This window comes from Lepidothrix coronata, unplaced genomic scaffold (assembly GCF_001604755.1).
Source record: "Lepidothrix coronata isolate B3197 unplaced genomic scaffold, Lepidothrix_coronata-1.0 Scaffold32, whole genome shotgun sequence".
Taxonomy (NCBI): domain Eukaryota; kingdom Metazoa; phylum Chordata; class Aves; order Passeriformes; family Pipridae; genus Lepidothrix; species Lepidothrix coronata.
Window position 1 is genome coordinate 3,880,201 of NW_016690212.1, and position 26,185 is coordinate 3,906,385.

Sequence of the window (26,185 nt, forward strand, 5' to 3'; positions counted from 1 at the left end):
TATTACCACAGCAGTGGTTCAGTTGCTGTAGTAATAGATGTTCTGACACATTTTTACTAAGAAATATTACATAGGAAAAATATACACAGCCCTTACATGCTACACCCAGCATTATCTGCTCTGACTACACAGAAAAATGAATCACCTATAAAAACCCACACAGACACTCCCTAAAGACAAACAAGAGTCTATACTTCATGTAATTAAATCTTTTAAGTAAATAATTTGCAATTTTTTTCTCCCAATCAAACAAATACATTTTAAACCTTTTTGAATTAATTTAAACGTTAAATCCAAGTTTTAGGTAAAGTTTAGGTATAATGCATTACTACAACTCAGGCCCTAAAGGCGACTTCTATTATAAAAACAGTTTTGTCATTCAAGGTTTATGTTCTCAATGGAACTCAAATTGTAGATGATACTTTTCCCTTTGCAGCTACTTCAAATATTATAAGCTGCTACAAAAAATCCTGTAAAAAAACTACTGTGCTTATCACCATGGCAACAAAATATTATACTTTTGAGTATAGTATCATATAGGATTTACACAAAATTGATGAGCAGTTATCAATCTTTATGTTTTACAATTAGAACTCCCAAATTTTGTTTCATATAACATTAAGGTCTCAATACCATTATTACAAAATATAACAAAAATTGGTTCTAATACTGATTTCAGCATAAAACAATATTCAAATTTGCAAGAACATTAAGAACATACAGGGGAAATTTTATCACCAAATAAAATTAATACATTTAAGAAGAACCAGAGGAGGAAAAGAGGACTGTCTGAAATTATTCAAGTCATAATAAAAGAAATCTGCTTTCAAACTGCTGAGCTAAATTTAAACACTGCTCTTCAGATTCATTAGGTTCCAAATTACAGGTAGGAAAAGGTATATAACAGGTTTCACAGCCTCATTTTACTTTACTGAAGTTAGGGAAGGAAAGAAGAGAAGTTTATCAGCAGGGCAGAAGCATGAGAGCTTTTTAAATCTAAATTTCAAAATAACTCTCAGTTGAATGTGAAAACCAGTTTCAGCTGATAAGAAGACAAAATTAGAAAGTCAAAGCACATTAGAAGACTTTATTTTAAAATATTTTTGTGATGCAGCATCTCTTAACATACCCATTATAAACTGCAGTCTCATAAAATGCATTTACATCCATGAAAGACCTACGAATATTTATCTGAATTCATGTTTCTAATGGATCTGCTTGCACCTGAACAGAGAATATCTTGGCCTCCACCAGTCACATTTGGGAAGAGTTGTCAAAGACAGCACTATACAGACCAGATGATATTTTGTATTTCGAGCCAGGCTCACACAGCACAATAGACAACAGACTGCAGATGGTAGGGAATGTTTCTCGGATGAGAACAGAACACTAAACTGAGCGATAACTTCTCAAATTTGTAAAATACAAAAAATTTGCCTCAAAATAACTAAATAACAAAAAAATAAATTCTATCTCCTCTATAATGCTGCTGGGTTACACTACAGTTGCATTCAAATACAGAACAAATGAAGCTACATTTAAAAATGTGTCTCTCTGTTTATTTCAAGGATTTACATCTAATACAGCATATCAGGAAATATTTAAAATCAAAATATTATCATTATGCAGCCTTGCATTACTTCTACATTTACAAAATCATTCATCAACCACAATTTGGTACCTCTACTGACAGATTTACATCATGTAAAACCAGCTGTTTTTCTCTGATAAAGCATTCAACACCAACACCTTTTTTGGCTCCTGGCAGTTCAGATATCCAAGCCCATCCCTAAGTCTTGATTCTTCCTGCTGGATGGGAACTGGAGCACTCAAACCCACCATCCCAGTACCACAAGCAGCAGTCAGCTGGCACAAACTGTATGTCTTTTCAAGGTATTTCATCTGTTGTCTTTGACACTGAGTACTTAACACCAATTATCTGAATTATTAAGGACAGTCAAGTGAGCACTCACTGTGATGAGGGAAATGAGTGTATATCTTGTAGATAATACAAGAATCTCTGTAGATAATACAGGAATCTCTACAAATTTAGGTTAATATTTTCACATTAAATATTGTCAGGCTACAACCTTAAGAAAATCTTGGCTGTTGCTGCAAAAGAAGATTTAATGATATCTGACATTAATATCAACTGAAAGATCCTATTTCAACCTTGGACTAGTACCAAATGTTCCTATCGTGCTAAATGAACATAAACAGTTTGGGTTCCTGTCAAGTTCTGTCCCTGTCAAGGTATGGCAAAAAATCAAAATGTGTGAGTGACCAAAAAGATACCATTTGGTTTCTACATATGCACACACTATGCTTAAATAACAAGTTGTGCCAGGGGAGGTTTAGGTTAGATATTAGAAAGAATTTCTTTACAGAGAGGGTGGTCAGACATTGGAATGGGCTGCCCAGGGAAGTAGTGGATTCTCCATCCCTGGAGATTTTTAAAAAGAGACTGGATGCGGCACTTAGTGCCATGGTCTAGCAACTGCAGCGGTAGTGGATCAAGGGTTGGACTTGATGATCTCGGAGGTCCCTTCCAACCCAGCTGACTCTATGAAATTTTGGCTGCAAAATATAATCTTATATATGAATTAGGCTGCCCATACTCCCCTTCTTAAAAAAACAAAATTCCACAGATAATCCTGGATTCTCTGTAGTCTATCTTGCTTATTTGGGGAAGATCTGGAGATCAAAAAAAGTAAACAGCTTGAATGAAATAAGTATGACATACAGGGGCAGGATGATTAATTTGAGGCCACTCACTCAGGAATAGGTGGTATTTGGATATTCTATAACGTATTGTTCTTCTGGGAGTTTGCTTCAACAGAATGCGAAGCACTGAACAATCCAATCTAGAGCAAAAGGGTGTCTCAGACCTCTTCCATTGTTATCCTGCACTTTAATTAGAGTAGGATAAACACTTCTGATTATGTTCCACCCCATTTAGTTGCATCTTATTATCCCCTACCCACCCCACCAATCCAGTGTTCTTCAGTAAATATTGCTTTAATTTATCTTCTGTTACAAGACTCTTGTCTTGTCTCTTGAGTACTACTAAAAATAATCATCACTTAACAAACATTAAAAATTTAAAGTCCTAACAAATTACCAAAAATGCAAAGGTAATAAGAATCACCATTAATGTTTAAATCTACTTTATAACAACAAAAGATTTGCATTGCATTTATATACAGACTCCTGTTTTTGCTACATACAGTGAAAAAAAGGAGTGAGAAATTAAAGGAGGGGGAATATATATATCAGAAAAAGCTTACAATTCAAAAATTTTAAAAATTAAGTATGCGTCAATATAGATTAATTTTTCTTTAATGAAAATCTTGTGGGTTTTTTGGCTATGAAATGAACTATTCTGCAACTGCCACCTTTATTTTAGACTAGCAATAGTCAGAACCACCTACATTTTCAAATTGCTTTTATTGCCATAGAAACGTATGTTTGCTTTAACTAAAAAGGAAGTCTTCTGGCTCAGAGTCAATCATCCACTTTCTATGTCATACACTACAGTAGACATAATTTATTCATTTCTATATCTATATTTGCATACTCTTACGTGAGCGACATCCACCTCAGATACTATGAAAAATCACATGTGGTTTGTGTTATATAAGATATTTATACAACATTTATGTTCAAATGAAAAGAAAATAGTGCAATCTACTCCATATAAACACAAAAGGACAGAATTACTTTAAAATTATTTATGCTCTTAAATCAATCCAATTTCAAGTGTACTTTTACTGACTTTAGCTTCAATAGCAATGTAATGTTTAGAGCAGTCATGCACCATTTTCTTAAATAATTGTAATTAAACCTTTCCATGTTCAATAAGTAATGGGAAACAGATCAGAACACACGGAAGAAAACAGTATTTCTGCTCTCTTTAAAGCCACTGACCCCAAGGAGAATGCACATAAAAAACCTAAAGATGTTCAGAGCTAATAAAAAACCAAATATATTCATGCAGTTTTAGTAGCAGAAGAAAGATCTATACTATTTCTGTAAAGTACTAAAATACAAGTTCTACAAGGCAAAGAAGTGGTTGGAAGTCCTCACAGGCACCAGCTCACATGGGTTTGGGCACATGGACAGCCCAGGACCACCAGTGGGCTCCCACCAGCCCCTACCCACCATTGCAGACCAGCCAACAGAACAAGGCTGATGTGTTACAGCAAAGATGCTTGTTTTGCAATCTACATTAAAAATAATGGGGAAAACAGTCATTTCACTAGAAAAGGCAGAATAAGCATGCAAAATTTACAATTAAACATACTTTAGTAGTCACAAGCAATACAGCAACTTGAACTCTCAGCAGTTTCTCAGCAATTCTACAAGCTCCTTGCAACAAAAGTGAAGAAAAATAACAATGTGTTAGGTTTACCAATGCTAAATTCTGGCCTGAAGCCCACTCTTTAAGGGAGGAATTGGATACTCACTATGTATGGCAGGGAAATGCAGAAATTTTTCAAGCTCCCACAACATTTAGTTACAGAACAATTCTAAATATAAATCACAATCTTGAGAAAAAAAAATATTTCTTCATTCATAATTCACCATGGCTGCACTGAGAGATAACTTACTTTGACTAGATAACAATATTTTCCATAAGACTTCTGGTAAATATTTGAATATCCATAGACATTGAACTATACTGGCTTAGAAAGCATTATTTCTTATTCAACAGAAATAGTAATACTCAAGTATGTGCAGAATCACAATAAAAAAGTTCACAATCACCATTCTCCATAAATGCAGCAGTATTTACACAGAATCACAGAATATGCTGAGATGGAAGGGAACCGTGAGGACCATCGAGTCCTCTGACTATTCACAATAAAAAACCCCACACACAAACTGACCATTACAGGAACAGTGGAGTGATCCTTTCCTCATAGGAAAAAGACATTTAACAGAATAGTGGTTCCCTGAGGGGGAAAAAAATAGTGCTGAAAATAGTTTTGTTAATTGAACTAATAGTTTTGTTAATTGAACTAATCAGAGCTTTTTTTGTGCAGGTATTTCTAGAATATGATTGATATTCTGTTTAATACTTGTGAAAGCCACAATTTCTAAAGAGTTTACAGTAAAATTTCAAGTTTGCAATGCATTTGCTACAGTTTCACATAGAAAAATTCCAAAGCACTTTAACACTTTCAAAACAAACATATCCAAAGAAACTGCAGTTTCCCCAGACAACTGACAAGAAGAAAGGAAGTCTAAATTAATGATGAAAATTATTCACTGTGACTTATTCATGCAGCATTAGTTATCTCACACACACAAACATTTCAGCCATATAAATCCCCTCTACTCTACATGGACATTTTCCAGGAGACCAGTGGTATTTTAGAACACAAAATAGTGTAAAAAATTTCCTAGAAAGTACTTCACTTACAGAAAAACCTCAAGAAAAGAGTAATCCCACAGACACAATCTTTCAGATGATAAAAGGAAAAGACAGTACTCACCCTTCCTGTTCTTGAGTGAAATAACACAAGGTGAAAGCTCTTTCCTAGGGATTTGGCTCTATAGCAAGACTAGCACACTACTACACAGTTACTGTGCATCAAAATGCCTTAGGGGATACTATTAGAAAAAAAACCACAACCCACAACCAAAAAGCAAAGCAGAATTCCAACTTTTTCCTATCCAAAAAATTATGACTGAAACACAATTCTGAACCAGTTCATCACTTATAAAAACTACAGTCAAACAGAATTAATGTAAAGAAATAAACTATTTCTTATCTCTTCGATAAAAGCACTAGACCGAAATACATATTCTATTCAAATAGTCAACATGGAAGTACTACACCATTTCTCACTTATTTCTAACAACTTGCTTTCTTAACACATAGGGAAAGCTCAAAAATATTTGTGTAAGGGAGCATGGATAGTTTGGGAGACAAAGTAGCAACATACTCAGCAACAAAGGACTAACTTTTTTTTTTTCCAAAATCCATCTTAAGTCAAACAAAACATCCACACATGGCAGCGTGCCAGTTATGACAGATGTCACATTGGTTGACAAGATTTACTGAAATGGTCAGTGTGTGAATACTTCAGATTAACTACCAGGTGGTGTGTAAGGACAGCTGCTTATTGTGAACTGAACCCTCAGGTTTGCTAGAAGAACAAAGTGTCTGGAAAGGAGGAGAGACAAAAAACCCCCAATGCCTTATTTTAAAAGGCAAGAGAAAAAGACGAGGATTGACAAAAAATAGGCAGGCAATACGCTGGTGAAGGCCTTCAGAAAGAATAAAGCCTGACTAGACTGTAGGAAAAGAATATGGTCTTATGTAAAACAAGTTAAGTGCAAACACTGTTTATAACCCATTTTCCTCTCTATTATCAAAATACTTCAATTTAAACAGGCTGTATAAACACTGTGTTCACCTGACTACAGAATCAAAGAAAAACTACTGCTGTTGAAGAATTATTATCATCTGCTGGTTGGACCAAGTCCTGCCCTAGTGCAAAGTCTGTCACATAGAAGGCTGCAGATGAAGAGTTAGCTCTGCACTGATGTGGTTCCTCTCTATTAATACAACACTGCAAAACAAGATTAATTAAAAAAAAAAGAAAGCTTTTTTGATTTTAATGCTTATGCTGAAAAGGCTAAAATGGAACCAATAGGTGAAGATAGCTCAACTACTTATCTGCAGCATTTACATGTAAATATTGTTATTAAAAACCTTAAATCCATTTTAGAATTTCTACTCATCTTCACAAGGTCAGAGAGCAAAGAAGCTGCAAGATTATCTCCAATTTTTGCCACAGAACCTGCTCTTAGAGCTAACTCACAGAATCATATTACTAAGCTTAGCAAAGTGTTATAATTATTCCTCAGCAGTCTATAAAAAAATTTCCCCCATACCCATTAACATTTTCACACAACACTGTACATTTTGTCTGAATCCCTCTTGCATGTAAACAGGCAGCTCAAGTGCGAGCATTCAGCTTAGAATTGTGTATTCAGTGCAGATGCTGGATCCAGCAGGGAAATGATGAAGAACGAGGTCTTCTTTTCTTTTTCTTTTTTTTCTTTTCTAATTAACTGAGCTCTTGAATACCATTAGCAGCTCTAGAGGTACTGTAATTTTATAAGTCCTTAAGAAAAAGCAGATCCACAATTTTGGATGAGAAACAAGTACATCAGTGTAACCACATTAGAAGAAAATGAAGTCCCAAAGAGCAAATGCTCCTTGAAGGCAGCATGTGCCCATCTCTTGTCCAAGACTATGCAGGAAATTTAAAATTGTATTTCCCATTTCTAACACAACTAAGCTACCACGCTGTAGGCACCCCACCTCAAACCAAGCCTGCTCTCCAGCACACTGACTCCAAGGCTCAGAGTCTTGGTTTGGCCCACTCAAAGCAAAGTGGTGAGCCTGGTGAGCACACCAGCAGCAACAAACCCTCAGGCCAAGATCTGGAAGAGGTTATCTAGCTGCCATCACTGGCAAGGCTGGTGCATGGCCAGATGCCTCAAGACATGTTAAGCCAAGTTAAATGTTGTAACTTTCCCTTGGGCAGACGTTTTCTGCCCTTTCATTCCTATCCCAGCATTAAAATCCTGCCATCAGCTTTTACCGACACAGGCTTCTCTCCCCCAGGCCCAGTTTGCTTCCATGGGCTCCCTTCCCCATGGAACACACCATGTATGTTATGGACAGTAAACAGGTGTCTCCCCCCTCTCATTGTCTCTCTCATTTGTGTAGTGAGTAAGAAATGAGAATAGGTTTGCCTCCCAACAATGCAAAAATCACCTTCTTCAGCAATTTTTTGGTCTTTTTTTCCCCTTTTCATCTTTTCTGTTGCCTTTACTATTACTTATGTTATGCAAATTTTTGCTTTTGTTGACCAAAAATATTCTCCCCAAACCCTTCAAGTTCACTTCTGCCAGGAATCTTTTGTCCAGCTTTCCCAAAATCTCATCATATGCCACACTACTTTTGGGTTTTTCCCCGACTTACTGAGAAGAAACTACCGTAAATCCATAAAGTAAAAAATGCTGTTTAAAGTTTGTGCTATTATATAGAAGATTTTTAATAACAGGCCAACTATTATACAACTAAGCACTACTTCTGGAAAATCAAAAAAATGTGTCTAACTTATTCCTTTCCAGAGCTGGACTGAGCTCCGAGAAGGCATGGAAATTGGGGGCAGAAGCCATTAGCTTCTAGAAACTCATCTAGTCCAAGTCAATTGGTCTACCTTATTTAAATACAAAAAAAGTAGGTTTTGTGTTAAAATATATAGATACTTTTCTATAAATTTGAAGTACTATAGCTATCCCTAACAGATAATAAACATGAAACAGAGATAATTACAATACCTGACAGCCAGCCAAAAATATCTAATTTTAGCTGCTCATATTAAGAAATAAAAATAAACTATTCTAGTTAAAATAGGAGGGTGGGAGAGCATAGAGATTTATTTTTTTTCAAGCACAAGTTACAAATTCCTATTCCCCTGGACATGAACAAAACATGCTATTTTTATTCATGGCCTCTATTTTAGACAGTTTTTGATTCAGAACAACCACGTTCTCTCATGAAAGGATGTCAATCACGAGTCTTCAAACTCTTCAAACACTTTTTCCACTCTGAAACCTATTTTTTTCACAAAACTGATACCTGTTCCTAAACAAAGCACAGGGAGCAGCTGAATGTTCAGTGATGCACTAGTATTGGACTGCAATCCAATACTGCTTCCAGACATGTAGTCCCACAATCAACCTCAGAAGAAGAGCAGCAGTTCTGAACTACCCAAACATCAGCAAATTCAGCTTCAATCTGTGAATAATGTCATTTGGCTTAAAACAAAATCATTATGCTCAAATTTATTGAACTGATAAGAGATGAAGTCTTTTTAATTTTATTTTCCAGACTTGTAGGTCAAATTTTCTGTAGGCTTAAGAAGCTGTGAACTAATAAAAAGCTAGCAACACTGTCAGTGGAAAGCTAAGTGTACTTCCAGAAATTTCATGGTAAATCTAAAGTGGGGGAAAAGAAACAAAACTGAAACAAACTGTCCCACCTTTCAGTGGGACTTCCTCTATGCTTAGAGGAAGTTTTACAAAGTTTTACTTTTCCTGCCCTTAAGGACTACCATCTATGAAAGTCTGGACTTCAGGCAAAGAAGAGCTTGTTCCAAAACACACAGCTGAATCGGTCTAACAGGAAGAATGTGCTCTTCAGATGGGCAATTAACCACCATTTCCAGACAAACATTCATTTTATGTCAGTACATTGAAAACCAAGGTGGAAGATTAAGGGATTCGTTTTGGTAATAAGCCACTGAAGCAAGACTGATTCGAAACACCCTGCCAGGTAAACATGCTAACAGCAGGATTCTTGAAGTATAACCAGAGCTCTAAGATACTAGAAACAAACTATTATTTTTAAAATATAGCAGTCATATTTCTGTACAAGGTAAAAAACAATAATGTTTTTTAGATAGTATATTTCTGAAAGGTCATATTTGCAAGAATAAGTCAGCCTTTTAAAAGATTTTAAGGATGGAAGAGAACCAAAAATCTTATCTCTTTTTATCAATTGTTTTATACAGTAATTCATACTTTCAATACTCTTTGCCAAGTTTTGTAGAAAGCTTTTCCTTGTTATCAGATCATACATTGAATTTAATTAGTATACTTTCTCAAGATCAAATGTCTCCATGTTTTATTTGTCTGCATTGCATGAATTTTAAATTATCCAGAGGAGTACTTTTTTTTATGGGTTCAACTCAAAATAAATTCCAATAGAAACATGCACAGGAAGAATTTTTGTTCTTAAGGGAAAAGACAAATAATACTTCAATATGTAAAATTGCTAAAATACAGGAATGAAACTAAGACATCATTTTCAAGTACCTCTTGCATTGGCCACACTTTACAAAATCTAGAGACAAAACCCACCTGGAAGTGACCCTGGCATTTGTTTTGCCAAGCAAGAATTTCAGGCTGACATCACTACCAATCATATTGAATTTGAGGATTTCTTCAACAAATCCTTTGTTTCCTTTTGCCCCAAAGTCTTCCATCTAATTTCATGGTTACAGCTAACAAAAGCCACTTATTATCATAAAAGAAGAATTAACTTCAAATAAGGATTTTAGTGGAAATGGAATCATTCAGAGATCTGCACAGTCCTACCAGAGCATCACAGTATTACCAAGTTTAATTAAATCAGATTCCAGCTGATGTTCAATAATAATAATAAGCATGTCTATCTCTTTTTCAACACCAAGCATGCTGGGCAATGGCCTTAGGATAAAAAGGACTTCCAGAAATGAGGGGAGAATTATGATTAAGAATGAAAACACTGCAAGCTTTTAGCATCTCCGTGGAAAGATGCATATCAAATGGTTCCAGCCAAAGCCACAGCCAAGAATACTAATAAGTTAAAATATTACTTAAAAAGAAAAGGTGCAAGAAATAGAAATATACTGGAACCAGGAAGAACTGAGGGTCCATATCTTCTGCCTAATAATATCATATTTTAAGTGACAGTTAATTGGGTAAAATTATGAGCTGAAACCTAACAGCAATGAGGTGGTTACCTTTATATCATAACACATTTATCTCCAATGGGGAAATACAAACATAAAAAAGGAGACAGACTCACTGATCCAACAGGAAACACAGAAAAACAAGTTAAGTGAGTCAAGCCTACAGGAGTGAAAGAGTGGCATGAATACATTTTTATCGGTGTCACAAAAAAAGCCTGGCTATTACAAAAAAAACACATTAAAATAATGAAAACAAAAGAAAATGTCTAATCTAGAAGCAGTGCCCATTCTGGTACAGACACAGAATGGTAGGTTAAACAATATTACATTGTAATGATCAATTTTATAAACGGTTTGGTGAATTTCACAGAAGCAGCACGGTTCCACGCACCACTGAGCTCCAGCAGTTTTACACAGCCAGAATTAGTAAGCATAACATGTGCAAAGACATCTTCATGATCAGAAGCTGATATATGTACATGGATAACTACAAATCAAAGGCAAAGGTCCACAAACATAGCAGATAAGGTCAAGAATCTCAGTCTAATTCACGGGTTAGAGAAATGTGGGATAAATAGGGCTGGGGGAGATTACACTGCTCCCCTAGCGTAATTACGATTCATAGTTACACATCCTTCATCTACACAAAAATAAATGTCTAGTCTTAATGCAAATGATGTTCATTTCATCAAGATGCTAAGTTAGTACTGTACTCATCACTACTGATTTCGTGTGAAATACCATGTACCCCAGCACATCAGAGCTCAGTACAGCGACATGGAGGGGTGTGAGGAAAAGCCATGCAGTTTGCAGATGCTTTCACCCAGAAAGACAGTAAAAACTGACACCTTTCTATGATTTGCACTGATCATTATGGTATTGTCAACCATATGGGAAATTAATGATCTATTTAAAATGTCTCCATTGAATGCTATAATGATTTCTTTCCAGTCAAAAATTACCACTATATTGGCAGCCAGTAAAAATTTTACAAAAAGTGTGGTAGATAACTTTAGTGTTATGCACAAATGACTACATTAAATTCATTCCCAAGTACTTGCTCTAGAATTAAAATTACAAATCCCTTTAATTTGCTTAGGAGCACAAGCTACTTCATCTATACACATGGCCTGACAAATTTGGTGGACTTCTGTGATGGGGTTACAGCAGTGGTGGATGAGGGAAGGGCAACAGAAGTCATCTACCTGGACGTGTGCAAAGCATTTGACTCTGTCCCACACAACATCCTTGTCTCTAAACCAGAGAGACATGGATTTGATGGATAAACCACTTGGTGGATAAAAAAATTGGCTGGATGGTCACGCTCAAAGATTTGCGATCAATGGTTCGATGTCCAGGCAAAGTGATGAATGACAATCCTTGGGGGCAGTACTGGGACACCTTTGTCAGCAACACGGGCAGTGGGATCAAGTGCATCCTCAGCAAGTCTGCTGACTACACCAAGCTCTGTTGTGTGATCGAGACACCGGAGGGAAGGGATGGCATCCAGAGGGACCTTGACGGGTTTGAGAGATGGGCCTGTGTGAACCTCATGAAGTTCAACAAGACCGAGTGCAAGGTCCTGAACTTGGGTCTGGGCAATCTCAGGCACAAATACAGGCTGGATAGAAAATGGATTGAGAGCAGCCCTGAGAAGGACTTGGGGGTGCTGGTGGACAAAAAACTGGACATGAGCCAACAGTGCATGCTTGCAGCCCTGGGCTGTATCAAAGGAGGTATGAACAGCAGGTCGAGAGAAGTGACTCTCCCTCTCTACTCTGCTCTTGTGAGACCCCACCTGGAGTACTGCATCCAGCTCTGAGGCCCATAAAAGATGTGGACCTGTTGAAATGAGTCCAGAGAAGGGTTACTAAGCTTTTCACACGGCTGGAGCACCTCTCCTACAAAGACAGACTGAAAGAGTTGGGGCTGTTCAGCCTGGAGAAGAGAAGACTCTGGAGAAACCTTAGACCAGCAGCCTTCCAGTATGTAAAGGGGGCTACAAGAAAGCTGCAGAGGGATTTTTTACAGGGGAATCTAAGGACAGGATAGGGGAGAACGGCCTTAAGCTGAAGGAGGATCGTTTAGATTATATATTGGGAAGAAATTCTTTACTCTGAGGTTGATGAGACACTGGAATAGGTTGTCCAGAGAGGTTGTGGTTGCCTCATCCCTGAAGTTGTTCAAGACCAGACAGAATGGGGTTCTGAGTAGCCTGGTGTAGTAGAAGGTTCCCTGCTCTTGGAAGGGGGCTTGGAACTAGATGACCTTTAAGGTCCCTTCCAGCCCTAACCATTCTATGATTGTGTATTAAGCTCCTGTGTCAGTGCTTATCTGCACTGCTATGATTTGATTGCCTGTTTTTAACTAAAGTGCAGTACAGAACCTCTGCCTTAACTATACTAAAAACTACAATTCAGCAGCAATGTGAGTCAGACGTTTTGCTAGGAAGAGTTGTGCCAGAACACTCTACCAGCAATGTCTTTGATCCTTCTCTCAGCCACAAACCCCTTCTGACCATTTTATTCCATAAGGATTCAGAGCCTAAGCCACGGACTGGGGATCTGTGAGATCCACAGCATATTTGAAGGGGAAGGCCACTTTGCACGTGTAAACTACTCTTTCCACAACTCTTAAGGAGCATTCTTTTTCTAAAATCTTCCTTATTAGTTCTTCTATCCTTGATTTTCCTGCCTCGCTTGTGCACTACAGCCCCACCATATGAGAGGGCAATGACATTAACAGATGCTGACTAGCTGGACTCGACCAAGATTTGACTTGTCTTGCAATGTTACTGGAGAATGCAACGTCCTCCCCTTCGCTTCTCAAAATGCAAGGTTACAAAACCAAAAGTCCCACTGTGAGTACAGAATAGAGCACAAAAAAGCAGTATCCATGACTGCCAGAAAAAATGTCATTTGCATAACCAGTCATGGGGAAAACGTTTGTCAAAAAGATACATTATTTTCCTGATACCAATCTGAAAATGCTAAAATATAAGCTGCTGAGCAGCATCAGCAGCACTGATTTGACTGAATGTATTAGAAAGGATAAAGAAATGTGAATCATTCACTTTACAGGTATCCCACCCCAGCTAAAGTTGGTTGCAGAAGGCATTTTTGTTATTTTGAAGACAGAAGCTACTTGATGACCATGTGAAAAATGCAATGAACTTCTGTGATTTTATGACACACATTAAACCCAAACTTTAAGGTAGCTTAAACAACACAGATGAAGTTTCCCTTTGATTCATTCTTCCGTGACAAGAACAGTTGATGAAACAGTTAGAAAAGGCATTACAGTTTTTTAGTGTGGGACTGAAGAATATGTTATGGCCACATTCTGTTACTCCTTTGCAGAAAAGGAGTCAAACGCAGGCTTAGTTTCACTTAGAAACTGATGCCCTAAGGAACTGGTAAAGATGTTTGTGTACCAGTCAATGAAAAAGAACATCTGTTCTTTTCCAAGAAAGAAAAGGACAAGAAAGGAAAAGGCACTTTTACTTAAAAGGAAGCCAGATTATTTTCAATCTGCAAAGTCATCTCTCCTTGAATGTTACGTACACACTCCGTCAGTTTAGGGTCATTGCATTCTTTGTGAAACTGGAATGATGTTCACAATGTCTGACAGGAATTCCTACATTCATTTGTCATTGCTATTAACTAGTGTTTTAAAAACATTGTCACAAATAGGAGAAATGAATAAAAAAAGTATTAGAGCAATACATATAAAAAATTCCAAACAAACAAAAAAACCCTGCAACTAAAATATCCACAGCAAAATGAAATGCAAAGCCTTTGCAGAAGCACAGATTTAGGTTGTCAATACCTGAAAACCTGGCAATGAAATCATGAACAGCAAGCTACTTTTGCACTACACTGAGGATCTGGACAGCCCCTCAAGAAATGAAAGCAATTACGATTTAACACCACTTGTAAATACCACTTGTAATCCACAGAAACATAAAAATGTATGTCTTGATGCTGACACACAACATATATAACAAAGAAGAACTTGGGTTAAATGAGACGAAGTGCAATTATAATGAAGTTATAATCAAAACCAAGAGTGACCATAGCTATCTAATGCCTGTCTGCTAAGCATTATAACAAACAGGACAGCATACACTTGTAACTACCATCATTTTTTTTAAATGCCCTTAGGTGACAACTCTGAAGCTGTCAATTACCTGAGAGGAAAACAACAATTCTCTGTAACCAAGCTTTCTCCTAGGAATGTGATTGATTTAACCAAACTCCAGAAATAAAATAAGGTTTTGGGGGAGTCTGCAGGGGAAACCAAGAGGCCCACACATCCCAGAAAACAACCTTATAATTAGTTGCCAGTCCAAGTTACAAATGTATAGAGGACTGATTTAACAACCGAGTCAGTCCTACTACCAACACCACATTGGGTTCACAATTATGAAAAAGCATCATGGCAAAAGATTTAGAGAAACAAGGTCATACCCTATAGCCCAGTGATGGAAAAGAAGGGTCTGGGTGGGCCAAATGCCTGTTCCTTTTATTTCTACAAAGCACTAAAACACAGAATTGAACAGTCCAATCCCTAATTAGGATGAAGAACCTTAGCACAGGACTCTTAAGCCCAAGCTGTTCTATGAATATCCACTTCATCACTTTTTACCAAACTAGCCTCAATGAACTTCATTCTCCACTCCCCAAAGAACTCAGGAAAAAACAGTATCCAAAGCCTCAAAAACATAATGGGAGGGAAAAAATCCAGCCCTGCTTCACACTAGTGATGAAAATTTTGAAAATACTTTCAACTATGTGTCAAATAATTTTTTGCAGACATGTAATTATTTATTATAAGGTTCAAAGTCAAACTCGAGGCAATGAGAATAGGTATTATAAGATGTTGAATTTCAATGTACACAGATGCAAAGCAACTTCCATTTTTCTTTCCACCAGCTCTGAGAAGTTAGAGTATTTTCCTATCAATGATTAAGGAAGCAAGAATTAAGATGACTCTTACTTAAGAGCCTTACTTGAGATTCCCAAGTTAAAACTTTCAGCAGAAAGCAAAGGAAAAATATGTAGAGTGCAGAAATTCAATCAAATGGTAATCTTGTTTCATAAGTATATAAAGTTTTGAGCAAATACGGTGTAAGGACACAAAACAGTGAAAAAAAGGATTTGATTTAGATGCCTTTTCTTTTGGCAGCAGATCAAAAGGACCTTCAGAAGTTGCCTTTACTGAAACAGAATCTCTGTATTACAGGCCTAGTTTTGTATATCTTTCAAAGGCTTCTTGACTAGAATACTGTCAACTAGGAAGGGGCCTCTGGATAATTCAGGCATGTACAATGCCTTCTGACCTCCCTAGTGTCTGCTTGGCCTTTTCCACTGATGAAAGAAACCAAACTTTATTTATTTATTTTCACTCTTCGAGATGTGCATTCCTAAACTGATTTTTTTTTTAGTACAATGTCACATAAGTGTAGGTAGTATAAACTTAGAATGCTATACAACTTTACTTTTTCCTCACTTAAGAAATCAGAACCTAATTTAAAACTACAGGATCATAGAAATACCTATTCATTTTTGAAGCCACCAGTACATGAAATACTTAAACAGCAAAACAGACAAGAAAAAGCAAAATATCAAGTTCCCACAGGCTACAGCTTCAACATTTCTTCTGATTTTTATCTCCTCATTGATAGGCAGAGAGGCCAGTAAACATTCAGCATACCTGCTCCGACTTCTTTTTCTTCTTCTTCAATGTTGTTTTTGATACTGTCGTACTCCTCATCGATTGCCTGGTTGCCACGCATTTGAGACAGAATTCTCCGTGCTCTCTGAGTCTGGCCTTTCTGAATGAGCCAGCGGGGACTTTCAGGAAGAAACAGGAATCCAAGAAACTGTATAACCGCTGGAATAGCCGACAGGCCCAGCATGTACCTGGAAATAAATAAGCAAATAAATAAATATCTATTATTTGCCTAAAAAAACATGCTATAAGAAGATTCAGTTACAGCTACTGAAACTGCAGTTTACGGATCAAATCCTCCTCTCTTCATATTCTTTCTCACTGTAAGTTAAGGGGGCAAGAATCATATTCTGCAAGGTCATAGAAAATATGACCCTTTCTTTCATTTCCAGGAAATCTGATGGATATGTTGACTATTCTGCCACCACTGACTCTATGGCCACTGGTCCTGAGGACACTAAGTCAGACTAAATGAAAACCCTGAAATGTCACTAGTTTAGAAACTGATAAACCCTTCAGTGAACATAATCAGCAGAAAGAGAAAGCACAGAGAAAAAATGGGTACTGTCGATGTCAAAAACGAGACTGAAATACTGCTAATTGTTTCACAGACATGTACAAAAAACAAACCCCCAAACCAGACAAAAAAACCAAACGCATAATTTGGTCAGTAATAGACATGTGGCCATTTTATTTTTGAAAATTTCTGTCTATAAGCAAAAACACTGAAAAAAGATCATTTCACCAGCACAGCAATTTATACCAGATCTTTTAGAGAGTCTGCTTTTAAATCTTCAGTCAGATGCAATGTTAGGTTTTAAATCAAAACTGTATTTTAGATGCCCAGGGGGTTACTATTTACAGCCTTAAGGCTAGTTCTCTACTCATCAAAGACTTTCCACTAGTTGCAGAGTTATGTTTCCAAGAATCAGCACTGACACATGTGACAACACCCAGGGATACCATTATTCAATCCTTTTAAAGTGATGTAAAAGAGTGTGAAAGACAAGCATACTACCAATTTTCATGGGTGGTTCTGGTCTATACACTCCACATTTTTATATTCCTTCAATAAAACTCTATAAAGATAACAAGAATTGTGGAACAATGTAAAATTTTGTTCTGCTTTTTAAATCTCACCTTCTCCCATTTACACTTCACTGAGATTTTTTTCACTTCCATTAAAGAATTTAAACAGTGCTGGTGTCACCTGTACATTATTTCACATCAGGAGACAGAGCCACTAAAACACCTTGAGAAATCAGCCCCTCTGAATACTGAGGTAGCCTGTACTCATAAACAGGTTCACACCTCGAGATCAGTCAGGAGACTAAGGAGATTTGCTAATCCCTCCTCTATCTCCTCTCTTCATACCCTAGGATACATGTTTTCACACAGGTGAATCAGCAGTCTCTCATCTGGATGTTTTCACAAAGTATGCTATGAAATGAGATTGCTAATAGAGTAGGAAAGAAAGCACAACCATTATTGAAAACCTTGTTTTGGGGCAACGAACCAAATGTATTTGTTAAGTCCAAATGCATTTTGAGTGAAAATGGAAAAACACTTTCTTAGAGGCATTTGTGGATTTAACAAAGAAAAATGTGGGCAGTACAACATTTTGGAGAAGACTGGAGAATGGTGAAAAGAACACCCAAAAGGCAATGCAAAGAGGACAGCCATCCCAGGACGATGTGCATGCCAGGCCAGCCTTCCCACCCCCAAGGTGAGTCCTCAAGTCCTTCTTAAAACCAGCCAAAATTTCTGAAAGTCATACAAGAAAATGTTGCTCTAGAAAGAACTCTGTGAGCAACTCTCTTACTTTGTAACACTCTAAGAATGGTATAGTTCATCATCAGTTAAAAAAAGAAAAGGATAAGGAAGAAAATGAATTAAAAACATAAAGCTTGTGGAAGGCTTATTAGCTGAGTAGTCTTCAGCCAACATATCTTCACTAATGTTCTCATGCCTCATTCACTACTGTTCTCATTCATTAACGTCCTCACTTCTTCCTATGCTCTTCTCTCTCCACAAACATTTTGGTAACTGTATACAGAATTACCTTTACACATACACTATTGAAGCTCACCAAATTGTATATTCAATATCTTCATTGGAGTGGCATTTAGAAAGCCTTTTCTGTTTCAAATGAAGAGTAAAACAAGCCCATAGAGATTAAGAACACCATTGCTGTATTCTGTCAAACTGGAAACCCTTTAGTCCCTTACATGCAGCAGAGCCTCCAGAACTAAGCAGTTGGGTACCTGCAATCACCTTAGGAGGCAAAATCAATTGAGACTGCTGAAAGCTTGATCCAAGGCTGTTAAAGCTACCAGTTGGACTCTATTGGATTGTTTATCACAGGCAAGATAAAAAAGAAAGGTACAGAAAGTGCTCCCCCACTAAAATCAGTTTCCAATACACAAACTTCTGGTCAAAGTTGAGGAGAAGGAGCAGGTCAGAAGGAAAACACTGACAGTGTACATCCATTGCAAGTTCAAGAGCTGAAGCAATTTACAGATCAAGCCATTTTGATATAACCAATTTAGAGTAAAAGCAGGCAATTTTAGACATTTCATGCAGTGAGCCGGCTTCCAGAAATCTAATATAGTTCTTTCCTATACAGAGTACAAGACTTTGCGTTTGAAGCTAGATGTCTAGCAGACCTGAAAAAATCCAGCATGAAATTTAATAAGTCTGCTGTAACATTTCTTCTTCTCTGACATACTGCTGCATTACTATTAAGATGGCATTAGCAGGGTTTATAAAGCAAACCTGACATAAGGGTCAGGTTAAATATGTTTTCTTTGGTTTATTTTTAATTTAATATCCAGCATTTCCAAGAACAAGAGCCAAGAAAAAGTAAGGCTCCTTACTGTTTTTTTGCAGCACTCCAATACTTAGCCATTCAGACACAAAGAGATACAGTAATTGCTGTAATTTTTGTTCTTATATGTAATGACTCACATTTGTAACAAATTCACATTTGTGAATTCTCTCTGTGAGTTTACTGGCCACTCTTTCCAGGTGAGAGACCATCTGTACTCTTCCCTGATTAGCCTTAGCTTGCAATAAACTAGCTGAGGACAGACAGGTACACTGTCCCCAATAAACAGCTCCAGCATTGCAGCTGAGAATACCTGGATAACTCATCACTGAGGTGGTAGCCTGTTTCTGCACAATGCATTGTCAACAGTTAGACGTCACTCAATCCAAAAAAGCAGTACTTGGCACATATATAAAACACAGCATTACTACCCTAGCAGAAGTTATTCAGCACGTGCCAGTAGGCTGCAGAAACAATTGCTCCTCTCCAGAGCCTGGAAAACTGGGACCATCAACATGAGAGAAAGCTACAAACCAGGAATAGCAATGGATTGCTAAGATGGTTGTGCAACTGGAGTGTGTGACATAAAAGAAGAGGCTGAAAGAACTGGGTTTGTGCTGCCCAGAAAAGAGATGATCAAGTGAAGATCTAATTGCATCTTTCATAACTGAAAAGAAGCTCATATAGAAGGAGACAGACTTTCTCAAATGTACCCTGTGAAAGGACAAGAGTCAACAGTCACAAGTTGCAACATGGAAAATTTAGATCGAAGATGGGGGAAAACAGTTCTTCACATTAAGAGTGACTGAATATCTAAGCAAGCTGTCTTGCAAAATGAAAACATCCATCATTGGAGATTTTCAAAGGTCATCATCTCACACTGATCGGATTAAATACCCAAACTTCCACTCTTACTCAATCCACAGGTTCTAGATTTTATTCATAATTTTAATTTTCTCAGTTCAGACAGATTAAAAGGCCTGAATTATAGCAGATTAGGAGTTTTTAGGATCCAAACAGTAGAATAAGTTACACCAATGCAGACGTTCTTAGAACAGTTGTGCAGCATTTCAGTGGGTGAGGGCCTCATTTCTATTTAAGGTATAGTGGCATATCAAAACAGTGTTTTCCAAAAAGATAAAATCTGCATTTGACAATGATTATTGCCTTCTACTCAATCTTCTATGTTAATTAAACATATTTATAAAGTAACATATCAAAAGATGGTAACTTCCTTGTGTCAATGCTTGATTTGGAAACATCTGATACATTCTATATCAAAACACTGGCTCTTTGGCTGATCTTTTCCAAAGCAGCCTAGCAGTCTGCTTTTGAGCTAGAGAATCTATCTTAGTTTACCTGAACAACTAAACAAAAAACAATAACACCAATACTTGTAAGATATTTTGTTAGCTTGTATTTTTCTTCCAGTATGCTAGTATTTACTGAAATACACAGATTAAAACCACATCCTCACCTCCCAAATGTCAGGGCACTAATGGGGAAAAAAAAAAGACATATCCACAAAAGCTTCCTCCAGCTGAATCCCTGACCACTGAGGTAACCTGAACTCAAAAATCTGCCTGACCAGAAAGTACACAATGCCTCTAACAGTAACTGTGACTCAGAGCTTCATTTCTAAATAAATACCTTTGCTTGTCTCTTTCTCCCACCCAGCCACATGGACAGGGACTCATTATGTTAGCAAATTATTAAGACTAAGAGTTAATTTAAAATAATAAAGCAACCACTACATAACTGGCATCAAGGATCAAATAATTCAGGTTGTATTTCACTTAGAAATTCCTTATTGCATGCCACTAACTTTTCTCAGAATTGAGCATATCTCTTTAACTGCATAAAGGGATTTGCAAGTCTATTAAACTAAGTTGTTCTTTCAGTGAAGGATGTTTGTCGGTTCTCCATAAGTAGACATATAGCCAGAGAAGGTAGCTGCATTATAATGAAAAGGTCATCAAAAATTTCATGTAAAATGTAAAATGCTATTTTCATTTGAGCTCTAGTACCCAGAATGCACAAAGCAGAGCTAAAACTTAAAATTCAATTAAAATTAAACAAAATTGGCATGAAATAACATTTTCCTTAAGGTCAAAATGTGATATCTTTTTACAAAAGAGATAAAGGAAACAATTTTATGGACAAAAAGTAAAAATCTCAAACTTCTTGAATCTTCAGTCACACACAGATTAAGCCATAAATTCATTAAGAAAACATTAACTTTTTTTATGTGTATTTATTTATATACTACGAAAAGATCAGCTTCCAAGTTCTTCTATGTACCTGGTCCCAATTGAATTATTCCTAACTTAAACCTCAAACATCAGCGCACCTAGAAGTCCCTATTCAGCTTCATTAAAAGCCAGAAAACATAAACATACTATGTTTCAAGTTTTTGGGGATGGGGAGAGGATCCTTCAAATTAGAATGTTCCAATAGCAAAATGATTCCAAGCTGTAGTAACAGAAATCTAAGGCCCTACAACAACATGCATCCCTTTCCCAAGAGTGTTTCAAAAGAAAAGCACATATAATTAAGCATAAGTTTCCAAGAGTTGGAATGTAGAGTATAAGTTATTCCTCCTACACATTTCTGTTAATTGTTTTACTCAAGTCAGCTCTGCAAGTGAAATACCGAGCCACTGAAATTTGTCATCTCTCTCAAATGACACATCGCTGCAAAGATAGCAGGTATAAGACTGTAGTCCAGAAACACTTAAGAGATGTCTACAGGAAGAAAATAATATCCATAAAGTAGACTAAAAGAGATTCATATTATCCTGTAACATAAACTTTTAACTATAAAGTTATGCTACAATAGCCTTCCCTTCAATTCTGATTAGATTGCCACTGCTCAGATTAAGAATATTTGAAATTCACCTCTATTTTGCACATACAGCATCATACTTACTGGAAATTTGCCTTTTGAATAGTCAGCATATAATTATTCTAAATGCAAAAGGCAAGCTATTTGCATAAACATCATGACAATCATTCAAGCTTTTGATGCATATTTATTGCTCTTCCACTTTAAAGTTTAGTACAGTCATATGTGAATATTAAGCTTAAGTGAAAGCAGTATGGATCTATTTTGGCAAGAACTAATTATTAAAGTTCCATTCCACTATACAGTTTGACCACTTTATATGTAAACAAGAATTACTATAGCTGTCAACCAAAACCAGACTATGCCAGTTTTGCTTTTAGCAAGGAAGACTCACAAACCTCCACCCATCCTTCGCGAGGTAGCTGAAGAGTCCATCGACGACGCTTGCAAAAAACTGCCCTCCAGTGATGAATAGAGTGTTAATGGTGACTAATCTGCCTCTTAGGTGCGGTGGAGCAACTTCTGCGATGTACACTGGCACGGTCATAGATGCTACACCTACAAGAATAAATTCAGTTACAGTTATAAAATCGAGAGAGATGCTACATTGCTTTTTCATCATAAAATACCATTTTGTGCTGGTTTGGGCTGAGGCAGAGTTAATCTTCTTCATAGTAGCTGGTATAGGGCTATGTTCTGGATTTGTGCTGGAAACTGTGTTGATAATTCGGGGATGTTTTTTTACTGAGCAGTGCTCGCACAGAGTCAAGGCCTTTTCTGCCTCACACCCCACCCCTCCAGCAAGGAGGATGGGGGTGCACAAGGAGTTGGGAGGGGACACAGCTATTTGTGCAAAAGACAGAAATGCCCACGAGGAACACACACAGGAGGACACACACACAAACTGTAAAAACAGAGTTCAAGAGTATAAAGAGCAGAGCTGGGTGTGGCACATGCTTTGGTGGTCCAAATCCACCAACAAAGTTGCGCTCTCATTTAAAGCAAATTATATCCTTATTTCCTTAAAAGAACCTACAGTGACAACCAACAACAATTTATTTTGTAGTTAAAACTTGAAGTACATCGGCAACACATGCTCAAAACACATTTCAGCTGAAGTCAGATGAGTTACAACTTGAGCACAGTGAGCACAGCCAAGCACCATCAGACACCAAAACTTCCAGCCTGGGACAGCTCCAATGAGTCCACATGGACTCACACCAGCACAGGCCAGTGCCACAGCCTCAGCAAGAAAAGAGGTCAACTAAAGGCATGCACATGACTTCTGAAGCACAACTACGGTTCCTGGCTCACGTCACAGTAGAAGGGCTTCATCTTAAAATGGCGGAGGCTTTGACCAGCTCCCCGCTGCCTGGCTGACTCACCAAACTAAGAGCACAAAACCATCTTTAGCAACAAGGTTAGCCTGACAGGACTGCTGGGAGCCTCCAAAAGCTGAAGCAAGGAATATATATTGTTTAATAATAAAATGGCATCAGAAGATCCTTTGTTGCGATAGGTAAACACTCACAGCAGCCTCTCAGCATGAGAACCCAGTTCCCGGCAGAGCCTCCCCGGACAAACCAATGATGCCTCCTCCTCCTATTGACTGAGCAACCCACACGGAATAAAAAACCCACATAAAAGTGTCAGGAAAAAAAAAAAGCATTAAAAATTTATTCAACCACTTTTCAAAGCCAACCAGAAGGCACCATGGAAAGAAGCATTCAAATAGTCCTTTGCATGTTTGACAGAGAAGCAAATTTTCAAGCACAACTCACTATTAGGGATATTTTTCTAGCACCTTTCATGTCAGTATTTGAACTAATGATAATTAAAGTGATGGAGACAGCGCACATACAAGGGAAAAGCCTTTACAGGAAAGCACAGGAGTGCGTCCGTTTGCTGCAAAGAAAAGCCACTGAGGACCCATCCAAGGCAGTGGCTGCCACTGGGGCAGAGGGGAAGTGCCCTATGGCTGTGGCAGCCCTGGCCCAGGGATACTGGGCTTTCCCGCTCCCCCAGCCACCCCTCTGCCTTGGGTGTGCCACCCCACATGCCCATGCTCATTCCCCTGCTGCAGTGTGGCAGTGTGGCCATCTTCCCATATATCTTAACATACAGTTCTAAGAAGGATATCTTGAATGTGGGTAATGATGTAGTGAGGCTAATTTGAGAGGTAAAGATGGCAACATCTGCATGTGTTTTTCAATGTAAAGCAGTATGAAACCAAAACCAATATATGCCCTGTAAAAAAGCTACTTTTCCCCCTCATTCAACTATTAATGAAGACTGATTTTACACAGAACCTGCAGAGAAATCTTGTTCAAAACATACCAGACAAAACCGCTTCTCAGGCATCCAAAAAGTAGAGCCATGCCATTGACCAGACCATCAGTTATCACTAATGTTCAACACACATCATCAGCCCTGAGACACTGCTAGAAGCACTGGTAGCCACAGCTAACACGACACTTGCTACATACAAGGGAAACTAAAGCTTGTTGCATAACATAAGGGTAGTATGAAAGTTAACATGTCGGTGAACAGTCTTGAACAAGAGGCATGATGACAACAGATTTACTGTTTCTGCTGCATTCTTTCCACACAGTTAATGGCTACAGGAATAAGCAGAGAAAGGCGAAGTTTGCACATCTCAAGCCAGTGATACCAGCTATCCAGCTGGCATTAATACAATAGCTGAAATTATTTATTATCAAACCTGCAATGAACAGAACAATATTTGTTAGGGAAGCCTAAGGAGTTAAGAGTATTAGTTCAAAATCATACAGAATTGTTTAGATTGACAGGGACACTGGGAGATCATCTAGTCCAACTGCTGTTCATGCATGGTCAGCTAGAGCAGGCCGCCCAGAACCATGCTCAGTTAGACCTTGACAATCTCCACATGTGGATCTCCAACCAAAATGACTCTAATTCTGTGGCTTCCACGCCAGTTTTCTCACCCTGAGACTTCTCACAATGTTGCTGTCAGAAATAGCCTTTCTGGATTTCTACTTAGACCTTACTTCCTCTACTAGTGCATCCTAAAACCTGTAGGTTCAAAACATCTAAGCAAAAGCCTCAATGCAGAAGACATGTTTGTTACATATTTTCAGTTGTCATTTCAATATCAAAACACATGCTTTTCTATTCTGAGTCCGAAGAGTGCAGCAGGAAGTTTCAGGAAACAGGAGGCAATTAGGAAAGCCTCCTCAGTTTATCTGACTGCCATCCAGCAAGCACTCACACACAGAAGCAAAGTTCTTTCTAAAAAAACCCAACATGAGTAAAAATGGCTATTATGAAACAGACCAAATGAAGGGAAAAAATCCTATCACTTTAAGGAAACAATGCTTTAGATTCCATAGTGGTATTTACATTCCCAATTTGCTTTTAGTTGCCTTAGAATGCGTCAATGTTCTCCAGACTTTCCTCCTCTAATTTCAGTTTAATACACACTAGACCATAGGACAGTAAGTTCTTCTGAAAAGGCATAGTCGGAAGCAAGGCATTAAATGTTAGCCAAGTATAAAAATCTCTAAAATACATAATCAGTATTTGTTATGTGATTATTTTAATAGCTAGATATTAAAGAAATTTGAAAAAATTTGCTTTCCTAGGAAAACAAATATGGCTGCAATGGAATCTTTCCTTAATCTTTCATATAAGAATGCTTTCATTTACACTTTTTAATATGCTCTCACTGTTAAAATGCTCACACCAAATAAAAGATTCTTGCTGCAGGCAAGTATATTACTACCTAACTAATAAAGCTGATAAGTGACAAGACATTGGAAAGAAAATGAAAACAATTAACTGGAAATTTGTCAGAGGAGGTTGTGCACCACAGCTATGAAATCTGAGACAAGAGAGCAGGCAAGTCCAGTCTCTCTCCACTTGAGTAACCAAGACAAGAACATTTTGTCCTCATTAAAGGGTATAGCTTAGAAAAAACATAACTGAAGGTTCCTTAAATTTAGACCAGAAGATGCATCTAACTATTATACAGGAAGCATTAAATCACACAATGGGTTGAAATCATCGTATTAAATGTTTTTTCACTTCTAAAATCACTTAGGAGACTAATTTTTAAGGCTCCTCCGACAATCTGCAGATTTACCACTGGAAAGCAGAGACAAGACAGTACACAGCTCAATTTTAGGACAATCAATAGAATGCAGGTGTGAAAAGACATTTTAGAATCACATTACCATCCAGAAAGGTATTTCCAGTA

The 26,185-nt window shown here is 37.5% G+C and overlaps 1 protein-coding gene across 1 annotated transcript in view; it reads right to left on the bottom strand.

The window, feature by feature from the left end:
- The window catches only part of SLC2A13 (solute carrier family 2 member 13), a 151,980-nt gene that overhangs the window by 100,563 nt on the left and 25,232 nt on the right, over positions 1 to 26,185 (bottom strand). The window contains exons 2-3 of the mRNA XM_017811546.1: positions 22,347 to 22,506; positions 16,260 to 16,468 (exon numbers count right to left, since the gene is read on the bottom strand). Coding sequence (XP_017667035.1) covers positions 16,260 to 16,468; positions 22,347 to 22,506 — 369 coding nt within the window. The remainder of the gene's footprint in view (positions 1 to 16,259; positions 16,469 to 22,346; positions 22,507 to 26,185) is intronic.